This window comes from Capricornis sumatraensis, chromosome 14 (genome assembly GCF_032405125.1).
Source record: "Capricornis sumatraensis isolate serow.1 chromosome 14, serow.2, whole genome shotgun sequence".
Lineage (NCBI taxonomy): Eukaryota > Metazoa > Chordata > Mammalia > Artiodactyla > Bovidae > Capricornis > Capricornis sumatraensis.
This window is the reverse complement of record NC_091082.1, coordinates 76,170,923-76,183,193: the sequence shown is the minus strand read 5'-3', so window position 1 is coordinate 76,183,193 and position 12,271 is coordinate 76,170,923. Positions and strand designations below refer to the sequence as shown.

The 12,271-nt window shown below is 41.8% G+C and overlaps 1 protein-coding gene across 2 annotated transcripts in view; it reads left to right on the top strand.

Moving 5' to 3' along the window:
* Positions 1 to 6,474, top strand: part of CENPF (centromere protein F) — a 61,024-nt gene extending 54,550 nt beyond the window's left edge. For both annotated transcript variants that reach the window (XM_068986294.1, XM_068986293.1), the window contains exons 19-20: positions 1,775 to 1,953; positions 6,264 to 6,474. In XM_068986294.1, coding sequence (XP_068842395.1) covers positions 1,775 to 1,953; positions 6,264 to 6,467 — 383 coding nt within the window. In that variant the 3' untranslated portion in view covers positions 6,468 to 6,474. The remainder of the gene's footprint in view (positions 1 to 1,774; positions 1,954 to 6,263) is intronic.
* Positions 6,475 to 12,271: the final 5,797 nt, after the last annotated feature.

The window sequence follows — 12,271 nt, the reverse complement described above, 5'->3', positions numbered from 1 at the left end:
TCCCCACCCCTCTTTCCGTAGAACTAGAGAAAAGCAAATATCACGTATTAATGCGTATATGTGGGATCTGAAAAAATTGGTATAGATGATCTTATTTATAGAGCTGAAATAGAGACACAAGTAGAGAACAATCATGGACTCCAAGAGGAAAAGTGGGGAGGCAGGATGATTTGGGAGATTAGGACTGACATATATGTATATATTGACATGTGACATTGTTGATCCTATGTATAAAATAGGTAACTAATGAGAACCTACAGCATGGGCTTCCCAGGTGATAAAGAGTAAATGATATTCTTTAAGAATGATAAATAAAGAATCTGCCTACCAATGCAGGAGACCGGCATCTGACTCCTGGATCGGGAAGATCCCCTGGAGGAGGGCATGGAAACCCACTCTATATTCTTGCCTGGGAAATGCCATGGACCGAGGAGCCTGGTGGGCTACGGTCCAAAGGGTCACCAAGAGCCAGACACAGCTAATTGACTAAACCGGCATGCGCCGTATAGCGCAGGGAACTCTACTGAGTGCTCTGTGGTGGCCTAAACGGAAACGCAGTTCCAAAAAGAGGGGTTATGTGTATACGTATAGTTGATTCACTTTGCTGTACAGTAGAAATTAACACAACATTATAAAGCAACTATACTCCAGTAACAATTTATTTTTAAAAATGAATTCTGGGATATAGAAAACAAATGGTTACCAGTGGAGAGAGGACTGGGGGAGGGGCAAGATGGGTGCAGGAGACTAAGAGGTACAGACCTACTATGTTTGAAATAAATAGGCTACAAGGATATATCATTCAGCATAGTGAATAGAGCCAGTAATGTAGCCAATATTTTATAATAACTAAAATGGACTATAACCTTTAAAAATTGTGAATCACTGTGTTGTACACCTGAAACTAATATAATACTGTCAATCAACTATACCGCAATTAAAAAGAAAAAATTCTGGGAAATGATTTGGGGGAAAAAATTTTTTTTTTTTTTTTTTTTTTGCCATAGATGGTTTGAGAGGCACTATTCTGAGTAATTCTAACCCTTAGGAAATCTAACCTCCAAATAGTTTGCTTGCTCTTTTTCATTACTGTTTTTTATTTGTAGGTAAAGGGTTAAAAACACAGGCTCTTGTAGTTAATGTAGTTACTTTAAAGCTGTTCCGAGCCTGTGTGACATGCTTTCTTTTAGTGTCCTTGGGATTGCTGTTCTCCTCTTGGTCATCACAAGCTGCATCAGTTCCCTCTATGGGGGCAGATGATACCGAGGGAAATCGCTCTTAGCAAGATCCAGACTCTCCTCCCATCCAGTCTTTCAGCGTGAGAGTAGTCACTGCAAGTAGCTGTTGTGACTTCACATTTTCCCCCTTTCCACGGGAGCAGGCCTTTTCTTTTGCCTGTCTCTTTCCATTTTACCCCCCATATTTTCCCCTCCAATCCGTCTTACAGGAAGGCCTGCCGGTTTGTTCTTAGTAGAAACAGGAAGAACTTCTTTCTCTTTAATATTATTTCCGCCCCCACCTCCCTTTTCCCCATGTTGTTTCTTATGTTTCTAATAAGAAAAAAAAAACACACCTGTTAAGGATTTACTGTTTGCTGCCTTCCAGGGTAATTATGAATAAAATGGGTCCACTGTCCACTGTGGCAAGGAGGAAGTGGTTTTGGAGTCACCCTTATCTTTGCTCACTCATGAATGTCACTTGTGAATATCACTCCCACTGGAGAGGCTGATGGAATTGCAGCCAGCAGTGCTGACAATCAGTTTTGTGCCCTTAGGGTTTGCCGATATCCCAACCGGAAAGACTAGCCCGTACATCCTGCGGAGGACAACCATGGCAACCAGGACCAGCCCCCGCCTTGCTGCCCAGAAGTTAGCAGCATCCCCGCTAAGTCTCGACAAAGAAAATCTCACCGAGACCTCCAAACCAACAGCTGGTGGCAGCAGATCACAAAAGGTAAGCTCTGTGAACATGTATCGACTGTGTGAAATCCAGGAAATGAGAGCGGCATCTGGGCAAGGCTTTGACATTGCACTGGCTGACTCAGGAGCTCTTCAAAAGTCTGACCTTCTCCCCGTGGTATAAATAAGTTGGTAGTGAGGAGAGTAGCAAGCAGATGTGAGGATAGGTGTCATGTTATCCTGCCGCACAAGCTCATCCTTGACCCAGCAGGCTGCTGATAAACAGTCTGATGGGAAATGGTGTTGTCAGAGCAGAGCTCCAAGGATGTGTTAGCAAGTTTTGGGCAGAACCACGGAAGGACGCGGCACAGGCAGTGGTCTTTGCTTGTTTACAGGCTCCTCTCTCACCCCTCTGCCCCCTGGCTGTGTGTTTGTTACTCCTTGACTTTCTACAAAAAGCACATATTTCAGTAGATGTCTAAAGAAAGGAGCTCTGTGGATGTCTCTATTTTGATTGTTGAAGTGAGAGAGGGTTGGAATCTTAGGGACCTCTCTGCACCTTGCAAACAGCCCAGTCAAGTTGTTAAAAGCACAGAGTGTATTTGCTTCACAGTCATACCAGCAGCTACCATTTATGTATGCAAAGTACATGAATTTTAGGGAACTCAGTTTTGTTTTATTTTATTGAACTCTCGTAAGTAGTTACTATAAAATGATGAAGAAAGTAAGACTCATTAAAGATTGAACCTACCCGGGGTTAACACCTCTCTCAGCTCCAGTCTTGCTTTTTTCCTGTCGTTTCTCAAACTAGGGATCACTGGAATCTTGTTGGAAGTTTCTGGAATAGCTTACAGAATTTTTGTCTTTAATTTTGTGATTTTACTTTGCTTATTGGTTGCTGCTGCTGCTGCTAAGTCGCTTCAGTCCTGTCTGATCCTGTGCGACGCCACAGACAGCAGCCCACCAGGCTCCCCTGTCCCTGGGATTCTCCAGGCAAGAACACTGGAGTGGGTTGCCATTTCCTTCTCCAGTGCATGAAAGTGAAAAGTGAAAGTGGAGTCGTTCAGTCGTGTCTGACCCTTCGAGACTCCATGGACTGTAGCCCACCAGGCTCCTCCGTCCATGGGATTTTCCAAGCAAGAGTACTGGAGTGGGTTGCCAGTTCCTTCTCCATTGCTTATTGGTTAGAGTTTAAGTATTCAATCAGATTACCCTGACCCAGCCAACAAAACTCTGAAGGTGTAGTAACCCTTATTTGTATAATGTAATACTTGTTAAGTGGGCAGGCGTGTTCCTCATTAGGATTTTAGATACCAAATACAAAGATGTTGGTGATTAGTTGCATCAAAGCAACATTTATGCAAATGTTTGTTATGCTGATATATAAGAGCTTTAAGGATTAAGGAGTTTATATTTACAGTTGAGTTTTGTTCATAACTTACATTATAATAAAGCTTTTATTAACTGAGGGCTGAGGAAGAAGGGTCTGAGATTTTCTTTCACTCATTAAAATGGGCCCATCTATGACTTGCAATTAGAAATATTCTGCTATTTTGTGCATATTTCTTTCCCTTCCCCATCAGTCCTCCCACCTCCCACCTCCAACCTACCTTTCTCTATTTTTCTTTCTTACTCACTCAGTCACTCACATTTGGAGTTAACTTTTAAATGTTGGTAACCATAAAACACTGAAGTATACTGGAGTAGGTCCTAACTCTCCAGGGACCATAAGAAGAGTTTCTTTTCCATAAAGTAACTAGTGCCTTTAAAGAGTGAAGCTTTCAGACTTGACCAAAGCTATTAACTGCAACCTAATTCCTGAAGTGAAGTCTTTGGCTCTTTCCAGTATCCCTTCTGTGATGTTGCTGATTATGTTAACAATTTACTTGTGTCCTCATATCTAATAGAGATATCTTCTGAATTAATGGAGCTGTTAATGTCCTGAAGTGATTGCAATGGTAGATGTTTAAAGGTGTGTAGGAAATCACCTCATAAGATTACCATAGGGGTCACTTTTCCTTTTATGAGAAACTGACGGTAAAGCAGTTTTCACATGGAGTTTGAACTTATTTTCTAAGAGAGCTTTGCACGCTAGGGGGCCTGCTTTCCACACTGCTGTCGCATCTGCTGGGGACAGAGCAGTAACCATGGTTTCCTCCAGACTTGCGTGTGCAGGAACTATAGGCTGCAGCAGGCGCCAGTGGTTATGAATTGCTAAGCAATTTTGTGCACTTGTGCACATGAATGGCGGGTGGTTCCTCTTGAAAGGAGGTTATAGGGGACTCATGATTAGATGCAAGCCTTCAAAACCCAGCCTATTGATTTTTAATGTAACTCAACATTTTCTGAGTCACTTTATAAAATTCTTGCCTCATCTGCTGAGCATATTTCATCATTCAGTTTGAAAAAAGAGACAGCAAGTTATCCTTTGCTAAAGCGGTTGCTTAGAAACTTCAGATTATGAATCTTCGCCTGAAGTCACTGGCTGAGTGTTGAGAGATTTCCTAGATTATTTAACAGAACTGTTAGTGACAGCTGACAAGTTTGACGGGGAACATGGGTAAGATGCAGAATAGGTGAGGATCAGTCTCTGCTTTGTCTCTGGGAGTTAGCTCCAGAGGGCCGTCCACTAACTGTACGAGATGATTGTGAGGTCATCACCACAGGGCCTGTCAGCAGTTCAGTGGGATCTTAACCATTTTTCCTACTTATGAGTTCCTTTTCCAATGAGCTATTTGCATACCCGCCATCTCCCCACTGTGGCTGCAGACACGGTTTGTAAGACAGTTAGGGTATGGTGCACTTAATAGGTTAAATATCTGGGAAGTCTGACCTCATCTAGTTACGGATAAGTCTGAGGCTAATGAGGCTAACTAACCAACATGAGGATCAAATCCAAAGTTAAAACTCTGATTACCAACTACAGTTACCTCAATTCAGAATCAAGAGATTGAGCCCGGAAGGGGAGGCCCAAGGGTGAACTTTGGCTATTCTGTTGGGTTTCAGAAGGAGTTTTACTAGCTCAGATTCTCTTTCCCCAGTGCAGTCTCTCTCCTCTGTTTTTTAATGGGTGCAACTAAAGGTTTGATTCTCCTGCAGCTCATGGGTTCAAGGGAAATGTCTGTCTTCTGTATCACTTTCTACTTTAAAAAAAAAAAAGGAAAGAAAAGAGTGCCAGTAAAACTCTTGTTTTTTTCCTTCAAATTTCCATGGACAGTAATTTTCCATTAAGTCCTGATCCTTCAAGGCCACTCCTTTTAAGTGTCCCGCACATCATCTGAGGTAGAGGCAACCTTTCTAGGGATCTGATCTGTTGGCCAGATTTACTATGTTTTCTGTAATGAAAAGTATTTAGTTGCCTTTTAAAACCACACACTTCCTATGGAAAAAATATGCACAGGGAGATAATTTCCATTCTTTCTTCTTCTGCTTCAGAAGGCGGTCCCGGGCAGGCGGTTGGGCAGGGAGTGGCCTGTCACATAGGTGCTTCTCAGAGTTGGTACTGAACACGTATCACCCTGGTTAAGGGTCCTTCCTCTTTTTCTGTTAAAGATCTTCCTACCTAAACCGTCTACTCTTGCCCTTTCACTTTGGTTGTGACGTTTTTCTATATTTCATCTGTCTTGCTCTTTCTCTCTCCTGACCCCGTATTTTTTCTCACTACTATAGAAACCTCAAAAAATCTCAACACTACCAGTGTTGTGTTACCTGGTAATTCATTACCCTCTCATCTACTTAAAGTCTCACATTTTTTGAGATCCCCCTTTCTCTTAAAAGGCAGGACATTGGAAAGGGAACTTACTTTTTTTCTGGACAAATGGAAGGAGAATGATGAAAATGTTATTATGTGAGGAAGAGGCTCTAGGTCTTTTAAATGTTGTAAATAAAGCTTCCACCTTATGCAACTGTTATGACTCACTGGTACACGTTTATTTGAATGATAGAGGATCAGGTAAGATAAATGGAAGCTGGTTTGGATTCTTATACAAATATTGAATGTTTGCCATTAGTCAAGCATATTCTGGGCATTGTGGATGCAAAGGTAAAGAGGACATAGTCTTTGCCCTCAGAGAGCTTACCTTCTGATCTGAGAAGGTCACAGTGGTCTTCAGAACGAGTGTCTGGTCATTAGACATGTCAAGGAAAGCTTTGCAAGATGGCTCATCAGAGGTGGTGTCCGACCCTTTTCTCTAGCTTCTCTGTTTAGGTGGGGGCCTGTTTTCAGAGTAGAAGAAATAGTCACACCGTGTACAACTCCTAGAAGAAGAATTGCACTTCAAATGTGATGACCTAAATAAGTACTTTATTTTTCATGTTGTAGAAATGCGAATATGATTTTAGACCTCTGTCATACTTGTGTTGCAGGTCAAGGTTTCTCAGCAGAGCCCAGTGGATTCAGGCACTACCTTCCGAGATCCCACTGCCAGATCTCTCTCCATCAGTAATCTTCCTGAGAGAAGTCCAGCGGGCAGCCCCAGGGAGGGCCTGAGAGCCAAGCGAGGCCACCACGCCCCCAGCCCAGAAGCCAGCCTGCAGTCCAAGGGCAGCGAGAACTGTAGGGTCCAGTAGAAGAGCCCGTGTGTGTCAGGACTCCTGGAAGGTGCCAGTTGTTGAACAGAAAGCAGTGTGACTGCGCTTGTCTTTATTCATCAGCAAGCACCGTACCAGAGGGAAGAAAACAACTCCTTTTAAACAGAAATATATTGACTATTTAGATCCCCCCGTAGAAGAATTAGAAAAGTTTGGAAGCACTGATTACCTCTACATTGATATTCCTCTTCTGTAATGTAAAATAGTCCTGTATAAAGCATTTTGGCAATGTTACACTTAAACGGCAAGCACTATATTACAACTCCTGTTTTTATGTGGATTTTACACTAAAAAATGCAAGTAACATTTTCTTGCTTCCAATGGACAGCTCCCAGGAAAATGTAAACTTTTGCTTTATGACGTTTCTTTTTTGTATAATGTTAGACATGGAATAATTTTAGATCAAGAATTCCTTTGAGTTGAGTAAAATGAAGGAAACCCTGTTACATGTTTTTCAGGAAAACATGCACGCAGATACATGTGTGGGTGTGTCCCCTCTTCCAGTGTGTGTTCTAAATCTTGGCTTACTTATGTAATCTGTTCATATTTGTGTGTGGTGGTGTGTGGTGGGCGTTGTGTGTTGATTTTCAATTAGCCTGGTTGCAGGCTCCTCAAAGGTATAGTATTTTGAGTTTTCTGTCATTGTGCTGTTTCTCTTCAAGGCCAGTTTGTTGTAGTGTTTTGGTAGGATTCTCATAAATGGTGATCTATAAAATATGGCATTTTCTCCAATAAAAAATTCAATTCACCTTTGTTTTACGTACAAATGATTTCTAAATATAAATATGTTATGAACTTTGGTACCATTTCTTGCTAACTTCCAACAGCCTCTTATAAAAGTAAAAATGTTTTAACAAATGGTACTACTACATTTAGAAAACACATTCAGTTATAGTAAAAAGACATGGTTTGGAATGTGGGTCATGAAGATTATGTAGGCATATAATACGTCCAGCCAGTGCCTAGCACATTGTGTGTACTCATTAAATCTCATCAACAAGGTTACAAGTATGTGGTATTTTCCAGCTCATTTATGGATGACAAAGTTTTGTAAATATGCAGTCATTCTGAGCCATATCAATTCCAAAAACTCTGGAACAAGTCCTTGTGTCCTTGAATCAGGGTAAAGAAGTTTTCCAGGACATGAACTTGTAAAAGATAATTTGCTGTTGACTTTAAGTTCAGATTTATGTATAAACTTTGCACATACTAACATTTATATTTTAAAATTGTCCTTAGCTAGGTGGCCTGTATTGCTGGATAATGCTTCAATAATATGAAGCTGCTTAGTATTCATCTGCTGAACGTGATATCCTGTCTTTCCTCCTGTTTCTTCAGTTGCTCGGGGTTGTGGTCTGGTACAATATCCTTATCATAAGTCATCCCAAGGCTGCCATGTGCTCAAGGGCATGGCCCAGAGGAGATATTACTAATACCAGGCCATCAACTTTATTGGCTGCCTGCAGTTATTGGAAGATTCCACTCAGTAGGTCTGGCTGGGTGGTTCCCTGGGTCCTTAAAAGCATCCTTTTTTTTCCTTTTCTATTAATTTTTTACTAGAGTATATTTGCTTTACAATGTAGTATTCTCTGTACAGTAAAATGAATCAGCTATGTATATACACATAATCCCTCCTTTCTGAATTTCCTTTCCATATGGATCACCGCAGAGCACTGAGTAAGAGTTCCCTGAGCTATACAGTGTGTTTTCATTAGTTATCTATTCTACTCACAGTATCAACAGTGTATATATGTCAATCCCAGTCTCCCAGTTCCTCCCACCCCTCCCACCTTCCCCCTTGGTATCTGTATATTCTCTGTGTTTGTGTTTCTATTTTGGCTTTGCAAATAAGATCATCTATACCATTTTTCTTGATTCCACATACATTAATATACGGTATTCATTTTTCTGACTTCATTTTGTATTACACTATTTCCGTCCATCCATGTCTCTACAAATGACCCAATTTTGTTCCTTTTTATGGCTGAGTAATATTCCATTGTATGTAAGCATCTTGATGCTCCTTGTTATGGGAAATACTCAGCATGTCTTCCATTTATATAATTGTAGAGAATTGTTCACAGTCTTATAAATGGACAGTCAAGACGTTAAATATTTTCTTCCTTAAGCTAACAATACTTGTTATACTATGAGCTGAGTTGCATATAGGTGGTGGTTTAGTTGTTGTATCTGACTCGGTGCAACCCTGTGGACTGTAGCCTGCCAGATTCCTCTGTCCATGGGATTTGCAGGCAAGAATACTGGCGTGAGTTGCCATTCCCATCTCATTGCATAGAGCAAGAAAACTTTATATACTAGTCCTAACCCCGAAGTACCTGATAAGCCAGTTGAGTCACAAATAAGATCCGGTTGACAAATCATAGGGGAAAATAGACCAGGTCCAGAGATTAGGTATTTGATTCTCATTTGTACAATGACAGGCTCGATTGAGATGATTATTTTCATCTTGAATATTTTGTAGGAACTGAGATGGCTCTTTGTATTATTGAGAGTTATCAGGAGTCCAAAGGGACTGCATCTTCAATAAAAAGGAATAAAAACCAACATTGGAATTGTAGCCCAAGTGTCTAAGGGTAACCCCTCAACTCTGTATACATACTAATTTTCTCCAAGATTTGTGATTTTTCTCATTCAATTCCAATCTATTTCTTTTGTTGGAACTATCAAATTTAGGTTTGTTTGAACCTGGAAAGTAGTCAGTATACTTCTTCCCAGGGGCTCCTAACTCTAGAAGGGGTGATCCGTTTCCCTTGCTAACTGTTTTTGGTTGAAAAGAGTTCTACTACTCTTAGGATGGCTCAGAACATTGATCTTGGAGTTTCCAAGTTAGCTTTCCCAAAGCCATTCAGGTTAGGGCAAGATGTCATGAAAATAAGTGGGAATAAACTATGCCCAATTTTTTTTTCAACAAGGATTATGCATTTGTGTGGCTCTGCTGGGTCTTTGTTCCTGTGTGGGCTTTTCTCTAGTTGTGGCGACAGGGGCCACTCTCCTTGTGTGCAGGCTTCTCGCTGCTGTGACTCCTGTTGTGGAGCATGGGCTCTAGGGCATGGGGGCTCAGTAGCTGTGGTTCCCGGGCTCTAGAGCACAGACTCAGTAGTTACGGTACACGGGCTTAGTTGCTCTGCGGCATGTGGAATCTTCCGGATCAGGAATCAAACCTGTGTCTCTTGCATTGGCAGGCAGACTCTTCACCACTGAGCCACCAGGGAAGTCCTTTTTTAAGTCAGAGGTTTCTTATACCACAATCAGGAGTCGAACCAATCATTGGCACGTATTTGATTTCCCTTTTGTGGTTGACAAAGTGGATACAAGTGTTTCTTCAGCAGGACATTGGAATCGGTAGCTGCAAATTAATTAACGACAGGATAGTTGAGCTATGTTTTTTTCTCCTACTTCTATTCACAGAAGCTGCCTTCCCTTTAGAGAAACGGGCTTTACTGACCGGAGGGAACACTGAGGAGATTGAACTTGGGGAGCTTCAGAAGAACCAGGTCGTTCTAGTGAGAAAAACCTGAGGACCTAACACTAGCGTCCTCCCTCTGGGTGGAGCTGTGTATCTAAGGGCACTAGTCACCTGAGCTGTGGCTCAGCCACTTAAGACACTGTGTGGAAAGTTGTATTCATTTCACAAAGTGTTTCACATGTTTGCTCAGACCTTACACCTTCGTGAGGTAGTCATTAGCATCTCCATTTCATCCGCTAAGATTAAGGAAGAGACACAGAGCTTCTGACGTCTGGAGAGAGCTTGTTAAGAATCATAACAATGGATCTCACCACAAGCTTGCAAAATGGGGATTATCCTCCTTGGATAAAAAATGACAGGGGCTCAGAGAGTTGAAGTATTTTAAGATTGCCACTCTTGTTTATACTGTGCCTCTCTGGGAGCAGGCTGTTCCAGAATAATTCTGATAGCGCAGATTTTCCTGTGATAGAAGTAGCTTTTCCATTTTGTGCAATGCAGATGTCTGTCCTTCAGTCTAGGATGATGGCATCTGGCTTGTGTTACCTTCTGTTGAATTTTCAAAACCTTAAAATGAGACTAGCTATAAATTTCAACTTGTAAAACTTATAACTACTAACACAATGCATGCATGTGTACGTGCTAAGTCACTTCAGTCATGTCGGACTCTTTGAGACACAATGGACTGTAGCCCGCCAGTCTCCTCTTGTCCATGGGGACTCTCCAGGCAAGAATACTGGAGTGAGCTGCCATGCCCTCCTCCAGGGGATCTTCCTGTCCCAGGGAGGGAATCCACATCTCTTATCTCTCCCGCATTGGCAGGCAGCAGAGATACCTTTACCTCTGGCGCCAGCTGGGAAGCCCCAGCTCAATGCATAAGCACTATTGAAAATGCATGTTTAATATAATGTAGACATTAAAAGTCAAGTGTCAGAATGCCTGGGCTCCCCCTGTGACCTTGGGCCAAATTTGACCTTCTCTGTGCCCCAGTTTCCTCTGGTAAAATTGGGAATAGTAATAAAGCCTGAGAATTCCAGAAAAAACATCTGCTTCATTGAGTACACCAAAGCCTTTGACTGTGTGGATCGCAGCAAACTGTGAAAAATTCTTAAAGAGATGGGGAATACCAGACCACCTTACCTGCCTCCTGAGAAATCTGTGTGCAGGTCAAGAAGCAACAGTTAGAACTGGACATGGAACAACGGACTGATTCCAAATTGGGAAAGGAGTACATACAGGCTGTATATTGTAACCCTGCTTATTTAACCTATACACACAGTACATCATGGGGAATGTCGGGCTGGATGAAGCACAAGCTGGAATCAAGATTGCCGGGAGAAATACCCAATAACCTTGGATATGCAGACAACACCACCCTTACGACAGAAAGGGAAGAGGAACTAAAGAGCCTCTTGATGAAGGAGAAAGACGAGAGTGAAAAAGTTAGCTTAAAACTCAACATTCACAAAATGAAGATCATAGCATCTGGTCCCATAACTTCATGGCAAATAGATGGGGAAACAATGGAAACAGTGACAGACTTTACTTTCTTGGGCTTCAAAATCACTGCAGACAGTGGCTGCAGCCATGAAATTAAAAGACGCATGTTCCTTGGAAGAAAAGCTATGACAAACCTAGATAGCATATTAAAAAACAGAGAGATTACTTTGCCAACAAAGGTCCATCTAGTCAAAGCCATGGTTTTTCCAGTAATTATGTATGGATGTGAGAGTTGGACCATAAAGAAGGCTGAGTGCTGAGAAATTGATGCTTTTGAACTGTGGTGTCGAAGAAGACTCTTGAGAGTCCCCTAGACTGCCAGGAGATCAAACCAGTCATTCCTAAAGGAAATCAGTCCTGAATATTCATTGGAGGGACTGATGCTGAAGCTCCAATACTTCGGCTACTTGATGCAAAGAACTGACTCCTTAGAAAAGACACTGATGCTGGGAAAAACTGAAGGCAGGAGGAGAAGGGGACGACAGAGGATGAGATGGTAGGATGGCATCACCAACTTGATAGACGTGAGTTTGAGCAAGTTCTGGGGGTTGGTGATGCACATGGAAGCCTGGCATGCTGCAATCCAACAGGTTCCAAAGAGTCTGACATGACTGAGCAACCGAACTGAACTGAATAAAACCTGGTGTGCTGCAGTCCATGGGGTCGCAGAGTTGGACATGTCTTAGTGACTAAACAACAACAACAATACTTCCTGATGCTGTCATGATAATCAAATTCATTGCTTACTATTTACTTATACAAATGATTTTACACGTAATAAATTGTTGGTTATTCTGTA